Source organism: Camarhynchus parvulus, chromosome 20 (assembly GCF_901933205.1).
Source record: "Camarhynchus parvulus chromosome 20, STF_HiC, whole genome shotgun sequence".
In the NCBI taxonomy this organism is placed as follows: Eukaryota; Metazoa; Chordata; class Aves; order Passeriformes; family Thraupidae; genus Camarhynchus; species Camarhynchus parvulus.
Genome location: NC_044590.1, coordinates 5,745,705 through 5,760,359, shown reverse-complemented (window position 1 = coordinate 5,760,359; position 14,655 = coordinate 5,745,705). Strand labels below are relative to the sequence as shown.

Below are 14,655 nucleotides of genomic sequence, written 5' to 3'. Positions count from 1 at the left end.
GAAAAATTCTCTTCTAGAATAGCTGACAGCCTGAGCTTCAAATATTAAAGGCAAAAGCCTTTTTGGACGTGTTTACTGATGCCTATGTGGGCTGAATTACAACCCTCACTAGAAGCAGCACTTGTCATGGACTGAGAAACTGTGATTTTTTATTGCCTTTTTCCCTCCCAACCCACCCGAGATGAGCCACTATATCAGGATGTCACAACACTTAAATTGAGGGGGAACAAGAAGAAATGCAGATCCCTTCTTAGATAAATCTGCTTAATAAATCTGAGGAGCAAGGAGCGAGGAATGGGCCTGTTTGCATGATAAATGTCACCACAGGAGTTCTGCATTGTCACTGTGTGTGACTTATGGAACTGTGTGAATAAAGTACAACTGTGAATGTAACACAGAAGTGGGTCTGTAACGCAGAGCTGTGTCTGTAACTGTGTGAATAATAATGCCACCCCAAACTCAGCCCTTCTAGCGCCAGGAGAGGTCTGGTTAATTGATGGAACTGTGCTAACGCCCTTTTCCTGCGGGGTTTTTTGGTACTTCTGTGTGTTGCCTGCTCTGAGTAGCACCCTGAGAACTGCAGGTTGAGCCACCAAAGGCTTCACTTCATTTTCAACTTCACTGGCTTGAGAGTTTAGAATGACTTTGGGGAGCGTAAATCTCAACAGAAGATTCCTACAAACCTTATGTCACATAAAAAATACTAGAAAAATTGTATGTGACATATTTTCTGCCTCAGGATGAAACACCAGTTGTTATTAAATGTTTGTTTTTATATTATTATTTATTATGCTGAATGAATAAGGTTTATTTTTATTAATCATAGCACTCAGGGCTATTGATACTCATTGTATTTGGCAGCCACAGTCTAGCAAACCTAGCCAGCTACAATGAATATTGCCATTAAGCTACAGAAATGTCACATGCACTTAATAAAACAGTCTCTTCCCTTTCCTTGTACAAGGGGACATGAATTTTTTCCTTCCTTTTCAGCTGAGAAATCCGTGTTTTCTGATACATTTCCTCAGTTAACTTGACACTGACACAAATCAGTAACTCCATCTAATGACCAGCACAGCCCTGCTCGTGGCCAGGCACCAGAAGCCAGAGTTTAGGCAGGGCTTTAGTCCTCCAGCTAAATCACAGTCCTGCCTATGCCATGACCACACACCACAGGCTCCAGCACTGAATTTCATGTCCAGCTCTTCAAAGCACAAACAAGATCAGGACAGCAATCAGCCCCCATCCTTCCTCTGCATATTTATGGGGAATTCACTTCTGATTGAGCTCCCTGTGCCCACTCCCCCACACAGCTGGGAGGGCATTTTAATGTCTGTATTTCTGCTACCCATCAGGTCACTCAGACATCCTTTCATTATATTTTTCCACCTCAGAGCTAGAGCCGAAACAAAACTTAAGCAAATGCTTGTATTTATAAGCCCCCATCAGTCCTTCTCCCTGTGCACATTTCTTTCATTTCAAAAATTGAACAAAACTTGGAAAGCTTTTACATGAGACCACAGGAAGCTTTACTCTGATATTAGAACAGCAAACAGAAAAGCAAAACCTTTTCTTTTAAAAGCAGCTGTTACTCCATGCAGCTTTAACTTTGTGTTTATGTCACATCCATGTGTGTCACATCACAGTTTGTAGCACTGTCAATCAAAGCTGTCAAAGTGGCCAGTTTGGTCCAGGAGAGGGAAAAAGCCTGGAAGTGCTGCTTGAATCTACTCTGTGGATATTCAGAATGAACTCTGGGAGGCTGGTTCAAGTGGCTTATTTCCAAGGCAATTAAGTCTTTCTTAAGTAAATGTGTGTAAAAAATGCTCCCTCAGCCTGGTGGCACCTGACACTGCTGACTTCTTAATACGCATTAGCTCTCCCTGGTTGGGATTGGAGAGAATATCACTGAAAACATAGCAGAAAAATAGCTGGGTTTGTGTGTGTATGTGTTGGAATATCTTTGGCTGCATGTTCCATCCCTCCTCAGGGCAGGACTCACAAACGCCTGCTCCTGACACTGCACACCCACACTGCTGCAGATGTCCTCCAAGAGACACTCTAAAAGAAACTTGTTATTGATTTCTTCTCCATCACATCACTTGAGACTTGTTAAATTGGCTGGGGGAAGTTTGTAATCATTTGAGAGGAAGAAATGATTCCTAAGTAAGTGGGGAAGCAGCTATTCTAAATGAGAGTGCCCTAAGCCAGTGCCCGAAACCGGAGACTGCTCTCACCCTTCAGGCTCTCTTTTTTGTCATATCATTTGAGAAATGCAACTGTTGCATGGAAACCTTGAATAATCACTTGGTATCAATACCCAGGGACCTTGGCAGCTGCACTGAATTACTCCTTGGTCACAGTGCCTAGTGAAACTGCGGCTGGAAATGTGGCTGCAGTCATGCCAGCTACTCGGATTGCATGGCTGAGGTGCTGGGGTGTCAGCTGTGCTTCTCCTGCAGGGTTTAACCCTTTGGGCACTGCCTCCTCTCTGCTCCAGGCTGTGCCTGTTTTGTCAGGAATGCTGACATAGAATCACAGAATATCCTAGGTGGGAAGGTACAAGGATCCATCAAGCTCCTGGCCCTGCACAGAACAATTCCTTCATGTGCCTGAGAGCATTGTCCAAACACTCTGTGAGCTCTGTCAGTCTGAAAGGCAAGACCACTTCCCTGGGGAGCTGTTCCAATGCCCAGCCACCCTCTGGAGGCAGAACCTGCTCCAAATATCCAACCTAAACCTCTCCTAACACAACTCCATGCTGTTCCCTGGGTCCTATCCCTGCACATGCCATTCCCAGAGCTACTGCAGCACTAGTTTGAGCAGCCTTTCTCAAGTTCAGTAGTTGTTACATGTTTTTGGTCTCCAGACCAATAAGACAGGTGGGGAATTTCAGTGGATGAGGGAGGATTTTCAGTGCTGCTGCTTGGGTGAGGTGGTCTGTGGCACAAGACACCTGCTGGCAGCTTCCAGGGTGTGTCTGTCTCAATGTTTTTCCTTTATAGCCATGGACAAGTAGAGCAAAGAGGGTTGTGAGAGGCTGTTTGTGAGATGTTATGGCAGAATTACCATATTAGCAAATCTGTAAAAGTGTGAATTTGAACCTTGACTCCAGCGTAGAGGTAAATGGGTGCTGCTGATGTGTTTGATCCAGGGGAGGAAGGATGCCAGTCAGGTTTCCTTCATACAGGCCTTGATCTCACAAACAGGGCAGCTGCATCGGCCAGATATGGACAAATTGTTCCCCTTGCTGTTACTCTAATGTACCAGAGAACTTGGTGAATCTGCCTTCTACCTCTGCCATCCTCCACCTGCTCATCAAAGAGTGATGAGAATTTGTTGTGCAGCTCAGCAAGTTAATATTAGAGAATTACAAATGTGAAATGCAGATGATGGTGGTGTAAAAATGCCGAAAAGCCCTGATTAGGAGCTGCCTCCCCCCAACATTGGAGACGTCACAGGGATCAGAGAGAAAATGACAGATTTCACACACCAGTTCTGATGAATTTTACAGATCGCCCTGGGCTGCAGGGAAACCATTTCAAAGTGTAAAAGTCATTGAGAATTTTTCCTTTCTTGTGCAGCGATGAGGACAATTTCCGAAACATTGTGCTTTGCTGTCACCAGGCTGTTTTCCTCAGCAATTAATTTGCCAGGCTGCAGAAGGAAGGGAAGATCAGTGTGCCATGGCCTGCTGAGGGTGTGCCACTGTGGTGCTGCTCAGTTTGGGCTTCTCTGCCTCTCTGGTCCCTCTGGAGAGAAGAAGGACATGTCTGGGCTATTGTCACCTCTCTTGGGTCTTCCACTGTGATAGTCTTGGTTTCAGCCGGCTCCAGTCCCAGAGCAGCAGTTATTAGCCAGGGTAACGGCAGGTTTGAAAAATTACAAGTTTAAAATTAGAAGGTCAAGAGTTTTTGTCTTTTTTTTCATACTCTCTTTCTAGTTGGTTCAGTAATCTTTCTCTATGTTGAAAGTCTTCAGTAAGACACATGGGAAACACCACAGAGTCCAGTTTTTACAGCCAGAGCTGGCTGCCCAAGGTGACTGGAGGCAACCCTGAGTCACCAGCAGTAAGATCCTCTCCCTGCATCCAACATTAGTCTTGAGGAGATAGGAGAGAGCCCTTTCCTTCTCCCATGCAGGAAGATGATTTATCCTAATTGAACTGTACATTTTAAACTTCCACTGTGTCCTGTGGCAGGAAACTTCACAGCTCACCCACCTTGCATGTCCAGACTTGCCAGTGATCATTTTGGATATGTCTGCAGGAAATCCTGCTTTTTGCAGTGCTGAGCTGCCATCCCTCAGGCCATCGGCAGTAGGGCTTACTTCTACTTGTGACACAGAAACAGGATGTGACATGCCACCTTGGGAAGGCTGCTGTGTGCCCTGGAGCAGGGGAGTGGGCTGGCTGATTAGCTCTGGGACAGGCAGGCTTTGCCTTTGGGGTGTGGATGGAAAGGTTGGAACACTCTGACACCTCTGTGTTTGATCAGACATCTGCAAAGGCACCGTGACCCAGCTGACGTTATTAAAATGGAGAGGAGGAGGATGGAAATAAACTGAGTGGAATAATGCACCCCATGGTACTGTGGGATGTAAGAGCACCTCCAGCCTTCAGCAGCTGTGACAATTACAGGCTTTGGCTGTGAAGAGACACGTTCCCCAGCTAATACTTTTAGCCTCTACTGCTCTTCTTGAGCTGTCAGAGCGAGGAGGCTGCAGGTATTAGAGATAACAAGCTGTGGTAAGGTACTGCTGCTTTGTTTCAAGTGTGCTAACTTTGTTTATTCATCTCTTCTAAAGTAAATCTGTGACTTCTCCCAGAAATTTGGATGCAATCAGACAGGTGACAACAAGGTACCATTACCTAAGGTTAATCACCCCTGGCAATGCAGCTGGATCCATGCAACAATACACTTGGATGGGAAGAGGTTCCTGATTCAAACCCTGTCTAAAAGTAGGGACATTCAACCTTTGGAGCATCATTTGGACCTGAGGATGTTTCCCACCCCATGGAAGGATTCCATTCCCTCCATGAAGTCAGGATGTGCATCAGATTCTTAAAATACAGGCACATCCTCAGGAGTTAAAGGAGGGTAAAAGAAACAACCAGGATCTCTTAAACATCCCTGTGGCCTGGCATTTGGAGAGGGCTGCAGTAATGACTGCTTGACCAGTTCTTTGGCCTCGGTCCTCTCCAGATGATGAGGGATGCAGCTGCCTGTGATTGCCCTGCTCTGTGTACACATATCCCTGTACACCAATATCCCTGCTAAGAATCACTCACACCCCATCCAGAACCTCTTAATCAGGAAAAATCCTTCTTAACATTCAGACTGGACTCCTGAAAGCAACATTTCATCCATTGAAAGCTGAGGGTGAGTTTATACTTCAGGACATAAAATATTCAGGATACTGAGAAATTTTGATTTTTTTTTTCTTTTTTTGCTAAATTAAATTTGTAGTTGGTTTTATGAATTAAACTTTCAAGGTAGATCTGTGGTCCTGCAGCACTTGTGCAGGAATTCAGATGGTCAGATACACAGGTAAGAAATCATATGAATGAAGATTATAACATCAGGCTCTGGGAGTTTTAAGTCCCTCTTTGAAATACATTTTGGGTTATTCCTGTGGCTTCACCCTTATTAAAAAGCTCAGGAAAGTCTGTGTTTTCCTTCACATGCATGTGGAGTCCTAGCCAAGCCATGCTTGCTTTCTGCACAGCTTATCAAGATAAAAATGCAGGTGGAAAAAATCCTATTTCTGTCAAGCTTAGCCCTTCAGCAGCAATACCTTTTGCTGTTTCACACTGTGTCTCCTTTGCAGTACAACTGAGCTGGAAAATAGCAATGCCTACAGGAGGTTTTTAGAAGCAGGAGGTGGAACAAGAGATGCAGAAAACCTTAAGAATTGGCACAAAAGCCAGGTTCTAACCTGCATGGCTGTATCCCAGCCTTCTCCTGCTGTTCCCAGCAGTTTCCAGAGAATGTAACAAGTCCAGCCTAACCCCAGGCTGCTTTTGGCCAACTTGAGCTCCTGTTCTAATTCTGATGTCAGTTGCCTGACCCTACAGTGCAGAGTGAGACCTCCCTGTGCAGTTTGTAAGGAATGTTTTATCTGCATTCATGAAAAAATAAACTGATCTTTGCTCCATTGCCTTCTCCATTCAAAATCTACCTTCTGGGGAATACTAATACTGCCAAAGCTTCCTCAGTCCACAGTTTTCTGGGTGAAATAAATTGGTTTCTTCTCTGGGTGTTTCTTCTCTGGGTGTTTTCCTTTCACCTATAATAAAATGTGTTTTATTGTACCTGACTGCATTAATTGATGCCTTGGTTATGCACAGTGCACAGGTCAGATAATCAATATATTTTACCATTTAAAACCAGAAGGATTTGTGATCAATTCAGAGTCTGCCTTCTAATCTCAGGTATTCAGACTTGGTTTGTTTGTTTGTTCTGTTTCTCTCTGTGGCTGATGTGAATAACAATAATGTTGTTAATAAAAGGTTTTAAACATTCCTAGCACTTGAGGACCAATCCTGCTTCCTTTGGATAGAGGCAGGCAGTGCTTTCCTCGAGTGAAATGACAGAGCTGCTACGATTTCAGCTGCCACCTCCTTCTCACCCCACTGCAAGGAGCAGCGGGCTGTGCTTATTTAAACTGAAAGTGAAGCTGATCACTGCAGGTGGGGAGTCACACCCTGCTTGGGAGGCAGAAATGAAACCCCGACTCGCTTCAGAGGGAGAATGGACAGCCAGAGGCGACAGAACAAACTGTTGTGCAGACGCTGGAGCCACCGGAGATTGCGAAGAGACGACCTTGTCACCAGATGAGGCTCTCCCAAAGCTTCTTATCGTGCTGAGCTTAGCAGCAAGTCTGTCCCAGTCACAGTGTGTGGTGTGTGACCTGCTCCCCAGGCCGGCCACAAGTGAAGTGTGTGCACAGGGTGGGCTGGATCCTGCTTCTTCTTCTTGGCTTCTGGATGCTGCTTCTCCTTCGGCAGGGGAGGCAGTGGGGAGGACTCAGGCACATAAAGGAGGTGGTTCTGTGCTTGTGACTTTGCTCTGCTGTTCACAATTAAAGTCGACTGACTTGTTTTTTTACAGCTGCAGGGTACAGTGAGTGATGCATACAAGGTGCTCAGATAGAAGCACTTTTGGAAGTAGAGCGATGCTCTCCTACATCCCTCTGTCCCCAGTCCGCTGGGATTCTTTCTCAAGCCTAGGTATACTTTAAAATACCCATAAACGTGCACTTTAAAGAATCCCGTGTCTTATCACCCTTTAGGAGTTTATTTTCCATGTGCATCCTCTCTGACAAATTTGAAAACCATTGCCTTTTAGGTTAGTTTGGGGCTTCACAATGTTCAGGGTGAACATGCCAGCACCTGCATGGGGGAGCATATATGGAAAGAGGAGTGGAGCTCCACAGACCGTGCGTCCTGCACGCACACCTGGCCAGCACAGCCCTCTGCCCCAGTACGGACCGGTCACTCCCGCGTCCGGCCACGAGAAAAACGAGAGGCTGCCCTGTCCGGGGAATGGGAGCTGCCCCCGCCTCCCGGGGGAGGGCCGGGGCCGGGGCCGGAGCATCCCAGCGCGCCTGCGGGGGCCCGGGGGGCGCATCCCGGCGTTGGCGGCAGCCCCCGCCCCGCCAGCCCGCCCAGCCTGCGGGACGGCAGCGCCGCCGGAGCGTTGCCCTTTTAAGCTGTGGCCCCGCTCGCCTCCTCCCCGGCTCCCGGAGGGGCTCTGGCAGCCGGCACCGAGCGAGCGACACCGAGCGACCTCCGCGGGAGCGGAGCGGAGCCCCAGGGCGGCGGCGGGGCCGCGGCCACCGGGCTGCCCCCGCGCTGCCCCCGCTGCTCGGGGACCATGGGATGCTGCACCGGCCGCTGCACCCTCATCTTCCTCTGCACTTTGCAGCTGGTGAGTGCGGGCGCTCGGCATCGGGGGGAGCCGGCGGGGACCTGCGGGTTCGGCTCGCCGGGACGGGCCGTGAACAAAAGCGCCTCGGTGCCCGCTGCCCCGGGCAGGGCTGCGCTCCTCCGCTACTTCGGCTCGGAGCAGCAAGGTGGAGGGATGTGGGCTGCGCTCCGGGGACGCTGGGGAGGATTTACCCGTGCTTAAAACTCAAAAAAAAAAAAAAAAAGAGGGAGGAGAAAAGTAAATTTTAATTAATAAGTTTGTGCTTATAAAATACAACTGAAAAAATAAGTAAATTACTATTAGAGAGGAGTCCCGGCGGCTCGGTGGCGGTGTTGCAAACCAAAGCAAACTTGGTACGTGCACAAACCCACCGGTACCTTCAGCCTCTTTCATGGAGAGGTCCCCCCGCATCCCACCCTGGCCGCCCGCATCCCACCCTGCTGGGGTTTGTGCTGGCTCGGAAGGAATTATTTCAAACCTCCTCGAGCTGAAGTGGAGGTTTTAGATAGAACGTGTTTATGTAGGAATGAACTTCCCAGTGTGCAGAGAGTGCGGTCCCTGGTGGGCACGGGTCGGTCCTTGGCGGGTGCGGGTTCCTGGTCCTTATGACATCTGCATAGATGATAAACAAAGGTCTGGTTGTTCCCTGAGTATCTGCGCATCCAGCCTGGGTCTGGAGGGTCCCCTTCTTGTCAATAGCTAATGGGCTCCAGGGCTCCTCCAGCCTTAAAAAGGAAATGACAGCATCTAGGGTTTTAATTTCATTGCTGTGTCCCAAATTTGCTTTATTTTGGAGCGTCAGCAGCGCGCAGGAAAGGGCAGGCTTCCTGCGAAGTTCTTTTGAATAGTTTGCTGGTGCCAAGGGGTGAGTTTAGCTAAAACTCTTTGTTTTGGAGTTGGGTGCTGTGACAACATTTCTTTTCCTGCAAAGAGTCAGGGAGCAGACACAGGACTGAAGGTGAGAGAGGAAAACTGGGAACCTGCTAGTTTTGAAATGATACCCAACCGGCTAAAATTGCAAGGAAAGAGGATGGGAATGCACCCCTGTGAACCCAGACTGGCACAATCCAAAGATGAGTGTGGAGGATTTGACTCATCATTAAACAAAATACAGAATAGAAGTGATGGGGTTTTCTTGCACAAAGCGTCTTGCTCAGCATATTTATGAGTGAGTTGAATGGCTGGGGAGTGTATTTAGTCTCCTGGATTATTTCTTTTGATTTTTCACCCGTGATGACACAAGGAAGAAGCTGCACCCTGTATTACGTTAGAAATTGGTGTCTCAGCGCTCACTGTCTCTTAAACCCATCACTATGTCATCCTGCTCTAAGCACACACACACTGGGGGGAAAAAAAGGGAGGGAAGGAGAAAAAGAAAAAGCCATGAACTGCTGGTGCTGTTCTGATTTCTGACAAGCGTGGGAGTTTTCTTGTATCCAAGATACGGGGACAAAGAACCCCCAGCATTTTATTTTCCTTAAGACCCTCCTCCTTGAAGAAAAGAATCAGTTTGGCTCATTCTTAAGCAAGTTTGGATGCCTCAAGCTGTAGCGATTTCCCATGGCACTTGCTGGGTGAATTGGTAGAGCTGGAAAAATGTGAACTATGATGAGGGAATTTCTGGAGCTGGGCTCTGGTGGGGGTGAGGTCAGGAGATCCTGGCCAGTTCCCAGCAAGAGCTTGGGTGAGGGTGAGATCCAGCGTAGTGCTTTGTTATTTACTTTCTTATTTAATTGAGCAAACTTTGTCTGTAAATCATCACATCACTTCCACATCCGCGCGGCCAAGTGACGCGCAGGGCTCGCTGCTGCCCAGGGTGGGCTCTGCTAAGACAAAACACTGAAGCAATCAGGCCAAGATCATCAATAAATTACAATGACGTGAACTTCCTTTGTTCATCTCATGTCTCTGCTCAGCTTCATTTGATACTTTGAACCCTTCACAGCCTTCCCTGTTTGTTGCCAAGCTCAGGGTCTCCCACTGCTGGAGTCCCAGGGGTGAAATTCTGGCGCTTGTGTGGACCTTTTGCCTCTGAGTCAAGTGGGGAGAGGATTTCGGGGCTGGGATCTCCCACTTCAGTTCTGCAGCACGCCCCTGAGATGTGTTACATGTTCTGGTGTCTGCTCCCCAAAGCTTCACAGGGCTTTTTATATAAATGATGAATGGAAACATGAACAACCCCCCAAAAAACTCGCCTGAGGCACTCTGAGTTGGAATGCTTCATATAAATTGTTTTATTATTAGGTGCAAGTAGTTGAGTGAGCGTGTGGGGAAGTGTTTGCACACTGCAGTCTAAATGTTTCCCTGGGAAAAAAAAAAAAAAAGGCAGAAAACAAACAAATTCATCATTTGCAGTGTGTGCTCCCAAAGAAAAAGTTTGTGCTCCAGCCGGAGAGCAGAACAACGTGTGAATTGAAGGAGCTGCTACACAATGCGAATACCAACGAGCTCCTCAGCCCCCCACGGGCTGAGCCTCGTGGCACAGGGAGAGGAGGAGAGCGTTTGCATCTGTCTGAAGAAAATCAGGGCTGACTCCCCAGCGGTTTGCTAATCAAGGGGGGGAGGGAAGGCTGTAGTTTGAATAAATAATTTGCCGTGCTCCAATTTTAGATTATTGTTTCCGTGAAGCGTCCACGTTAAGCTCGGTGCTTTGCTGAGCGGTGCTGCAGGGAAGCTGCAAGAAGGTTCTGGCTCTCCCTCCCTCTGTCCTGGTGTGCGTCCCTGTCCCTAATCCTTCCCTTTTTCCCAGTCCAGCCCTACCTCCAGCAGCAGTTTGGGTGAAAGTTGGCCCAGGTCAGGGCTACCCTGCAAAACAGCTTCTCCTCAGCCATGGATGGCATGAAGGATGACCATCAGCAAAGTGTTGGGGTGTTTTTCCAGGGTTTGTGATTCTCAAAGAGGTTGCCCCCTCCCCATTCTCACTTTGCCCAAACACCTCTGTCATCCAGGAGCTGTTGTCACCTACAGCAAACCACCAGCCTTTCCTCATCCCTCCCAACCTTGGGGCAGATGCGTATTAAGAAACAAGAGCAAAGTTTAAATAAGCTGTAGGCCTCCCCAGGAAAAAATCATGAGGTTCTCTGTCAGGGAGCCTCTGTAATGGGTTAAGAAATGCCCCATGTTGGAATTAGAATTGAAAAGGGTTTGCCAAGGGCAGGATTTCCGAGCCCGAGTGGAATGAGGCTGTCACACCCACCAGTGGGCTGGGTGGGTCCTGGTGGGGAGCCACAGACCAGGGCTGGGTTTCAGGCAGGGAGATATTAAATAATCATTGATTTGTTGCTTTCCTCTCGGCCAGTGTGAGATTGCACCCAACTGGTGAATTTTCTGGAGCAGTAAGTGCCTGTGCACCAGAGGCACTATGTGAATTTATTTCCACTGAGCATGGAAAAATTCCCTGGCTCCCCGTGCCCTGTCCCTATAAATCAAACAACTGCAGTTTCTTTACATTCTGTCCATGGATTGAGAGCTCAGATGCCAAGCAAAGCCTGGAGACAATTTTACAGATACATTATAAATCCCCCTAGAATAACAGCTTCTAATGGAAAAAGTGACTAATACTTCAAATGAGCGCAGAACAAGGCGCTCTGGGACGGGACTGCACATCGAGACTAACCAAAAGTAACTATATACATTTATTTATTTATTTATTTATTTATTTATTTCCTCGTGCTCTCTTTCTGCCTCACTCCTTTCTTAGTGATTTCTTTTTAATCTCTTACAGAAGAGGGTGACCAGTTCTGGAAGCTGTTTGAAACCAGCACAGATCCTTCTCTAAGTGCTCTCTTGAAGCGGTTGTATTGGTTTGATTGAGGCATAAAATGACTCAGGGCACGTGAGGAGTGAGGGCAGAAGGGGAGTGTGGCAGACTGGCAGTGGGATGCCATGGAAAGGCCAAATCTGGGCACAAATGAAGTGTGAGTTAAAATAGTTGGAATAAAGGGATTTTTTACAAGGGCATGTGGTGATAGGACAAGGGGGAATAGCTTTAAATTGAATGAGAGTAGGTTTAGATTGGATTTTGGGAAGAAATTCTCCCTTTGAGGGTAGTGAGGTCCTGAGAATCTGTGGCTGCCCCACACCTGGAAGTGTCCAAGGCCAGGCTGGATGGAGCTTCGAGCAGCCTGGACAGTGGAAGGTGTCCCTGCCCTGGCAGGGGCTGGTATGAGATGATCTAAGGTCCCTTCCAGCCCAAACGTGGATTCTGTGATCCCAATTGTCTGATTCCATCCCTCAGCACATGGGGGCTGCAAGGGGGAGGGTGGCACAGCATGTCCCTCTCCAGGGTGAGGAGGAGACAGGATTGCAGTGTCTGGGGGCTGCAGAAATCACTTGCTTGGCTTTCTCCTTTCCACCCCAGGGATCATTTGGGCTGGAGGCTGGGAGAGGAGAGCAGGACTTGTTTCTGCCTCCTCTGCAGCTGCCTCTGGAGCCAGGGCAGAGTCGGGCTGCCCTGAGGGAGCTGTGAGCCTGCACAGCTGCCATGTGGCTGAACACAAAGCCTTGGGGGGAAGAGCAGGTGCAAGGGGAAGCACAGCATCCCTTGGCTCATCACGCTGCTCAGGACCCCTCCAAAATTACCTTGTGCTCTCCCCAGCTGCTTATCTTCTTCATGGCTTGTGCTTAAATCCTAACCCCTCCAGGGAAAGGGCCATCTTTGGTGGATGTGCACAGCACCCAGCTCTGTGATGGCTCGAACCCATCCTGAAGTCCTTAAACAATATTCCAGGCTAAATAATAACGTAAGACTAAAGACTGCGTTTGACAGATGCTGTCTTCTCCGTGTCTGTTCCAGACAAAGGAAAATTAAAGCTGTGCCAATAATAGAGCTCGTCAGCATTTTCCACTGAAGCTGACTTTCAGTAGAAACCTGGGGATTTGACTAAATGAATATTTTCATGAGAAGTATCTGCTTTCCATAGACAATCCTGACTTTTTCTCCCAAGTTTTGGCCAGAATATTTTGGCGAAAAGTCAAAAATGTGCTGGCAAATGTTTGCTGTGCTGGCAAACATTTTTAATTTTGGAGTGGTGGAGCTTTTCTTACAAAAAGTTGAATTTTTGCATGAGACTTTTCTTTTTTTCCCTGTTTTTCCTGAGCAGCTGGAGTCAGTACACTGCAGCCCAAGGGAAGAACAAGGGAGGAGCAGTTTGGGGTCTGTGTTTCAGACGTGCCCAGGTCTCCTGGTTCCCCACATCCTCCTTGCCTATAGTGGTGCTGGAGATTGCAGATGACTCACAGGAACTGTGTCCTCTAACCAAACGCACTCAGACCAGCAATGAAATTTGTCCAAAGCCAAGCCAAAAAAGCAGCTGAGGGCAGGGTGGTGTTGAAGTCAACTCTCCTTGGAGAACTGGGGTTTTATTTCGGCTGACACAGTGACTTTGTTGACCGCTCTGATTTTTGCCAGTCACTCTCTGCTCCTTTGGCTTCCCCTTTTCATTTCAGTAGAAGAAGAGAAGGATCTGGTTTTCCCTGATGGGGACCCTCTCCCTCTGGCTGGTGTGGGGTTAAGGGAGCTGACGTTGCTCCATTGTGTGCTAATAATATATGGAAACTCGGATCATTTTGGCTGGGGTGCAAAGTGGAGCTCTTCCAAGAATCTGCTCCAGGGGCCCTCAAGTATGAACTCTTGGAGAACAAACTGGATAACAAAGGCCAGATTGTGATCTCTTTTCCTCCAGGAAAACCCTGGACTAGCCCATTGCTTTTTGAGCGCTTAAGAAAATGCAGATTATCCAGTGAGCAGCAAGTGCCCCTGCTGTAGCATTGCCTCTCCCATTAACAAAACGTTGGGTCTGAGGTCAGTAGAACTGAACCTTTCTTTCTTGTGAAAACACCCCCCAAAACCAGGGATAATTTGTGATTTAATGTTCCCTTTGTCCCCACTTCTCCCACAGTACATGTGATGAGCACAGCCAGCTGCACAGGTTGTGTCTTTGTATTTCAGTTTGGTAGAAAGAGAGTTTTTAACCAAGTGGAAACTTTTGTCTCAAAAGCAGCACATTCTTCACCTCTTCCCTGTCTAAAGAACACAAGGACGGAAAAAATGACATTTCTGGACAAAAAAGGAAGAAAATACCCTGGCATTTAGCAATGTTTGCTGAAAATGATGGGGGTGTTCATTGTGCCAAACCCCAAATATTTTGAACTTTTACAGAAGCTTGAAAACACTTCTGAAAACAGCTGAAAAGTCTCCCCAAAAAGAAGTTGGTTGTTTGTTGTTGGTTTTTTTTCATTGGGGTTGTGCACCCTGGATGTTTTCACTTTCAAATATCTGTGACATCATCATGTGTCCCCCAAACCCAGCTCATGGTGGGGTTTAAGGAGAAAAATCCTCAAAGGGAAAGCGCAGGTTTGGGTGTTGCTCAGGGTGGTGCTTTGCTGCAGTGATTCATCTGCTCACAGTGGTTTGGGGTATTTTTGTTGCAGAAGGAAACTCAATGAATAAACGCCCTGTGGAAATTGGAATCTGAGATATTTTGTAATCATTCCAGAGTCATAATATTACCTTAAAGTTCATGAGATTTCAGACTAAGAATAAACAACTTCTGCTTCATTTGCTTATTGATCTTTGGTAAGAGTCAGAATTTCATTTCACCTTCTTCTTGCCAGGGATAATAATAGGGATTACAAAAGTATGGATTAACAGGAGTAAAAAGTCAGGAATCAGTAGTAGTAAAGTAATAGGAGAGTAGGTGGTAATAATAGGGAGGAGAAGAAC

The 14,655-nt window shown here is 47.4% G+C and overlaps 1 protein-coding gene across 2 annotated transcripts in view; it reads left to right on the top strand.

Annotated features, from left to right (window-relative positions):
* The first annotated feature begins 7,649 nt into the window (after nt 1–7,649).
* Nucleotides 7,650–14,655, top strand: part of NKAIN4 (sodium/potassium transporting ATPase interacting 4) — a 50,792-nt gene continuing 43,786 nt past the window's right edge. Inside the window, exon 1 of one of the 2 annotated variants that reach the window (XM_030963139.1) lies at nt 7,650–7,931. In XM_030963139.1, coding sequence (XP_030818999.1) covers nt 7,878–7,931 — 54 coding nt within the window. In that variant the 5' untranslated portion in view covers nt 7,650–7,877. The remainder of the gene's footprint in view (nt 7,932–14,655) is intronic. The other variant, XM_030963138.1, reaches the window with a different exon arrangement.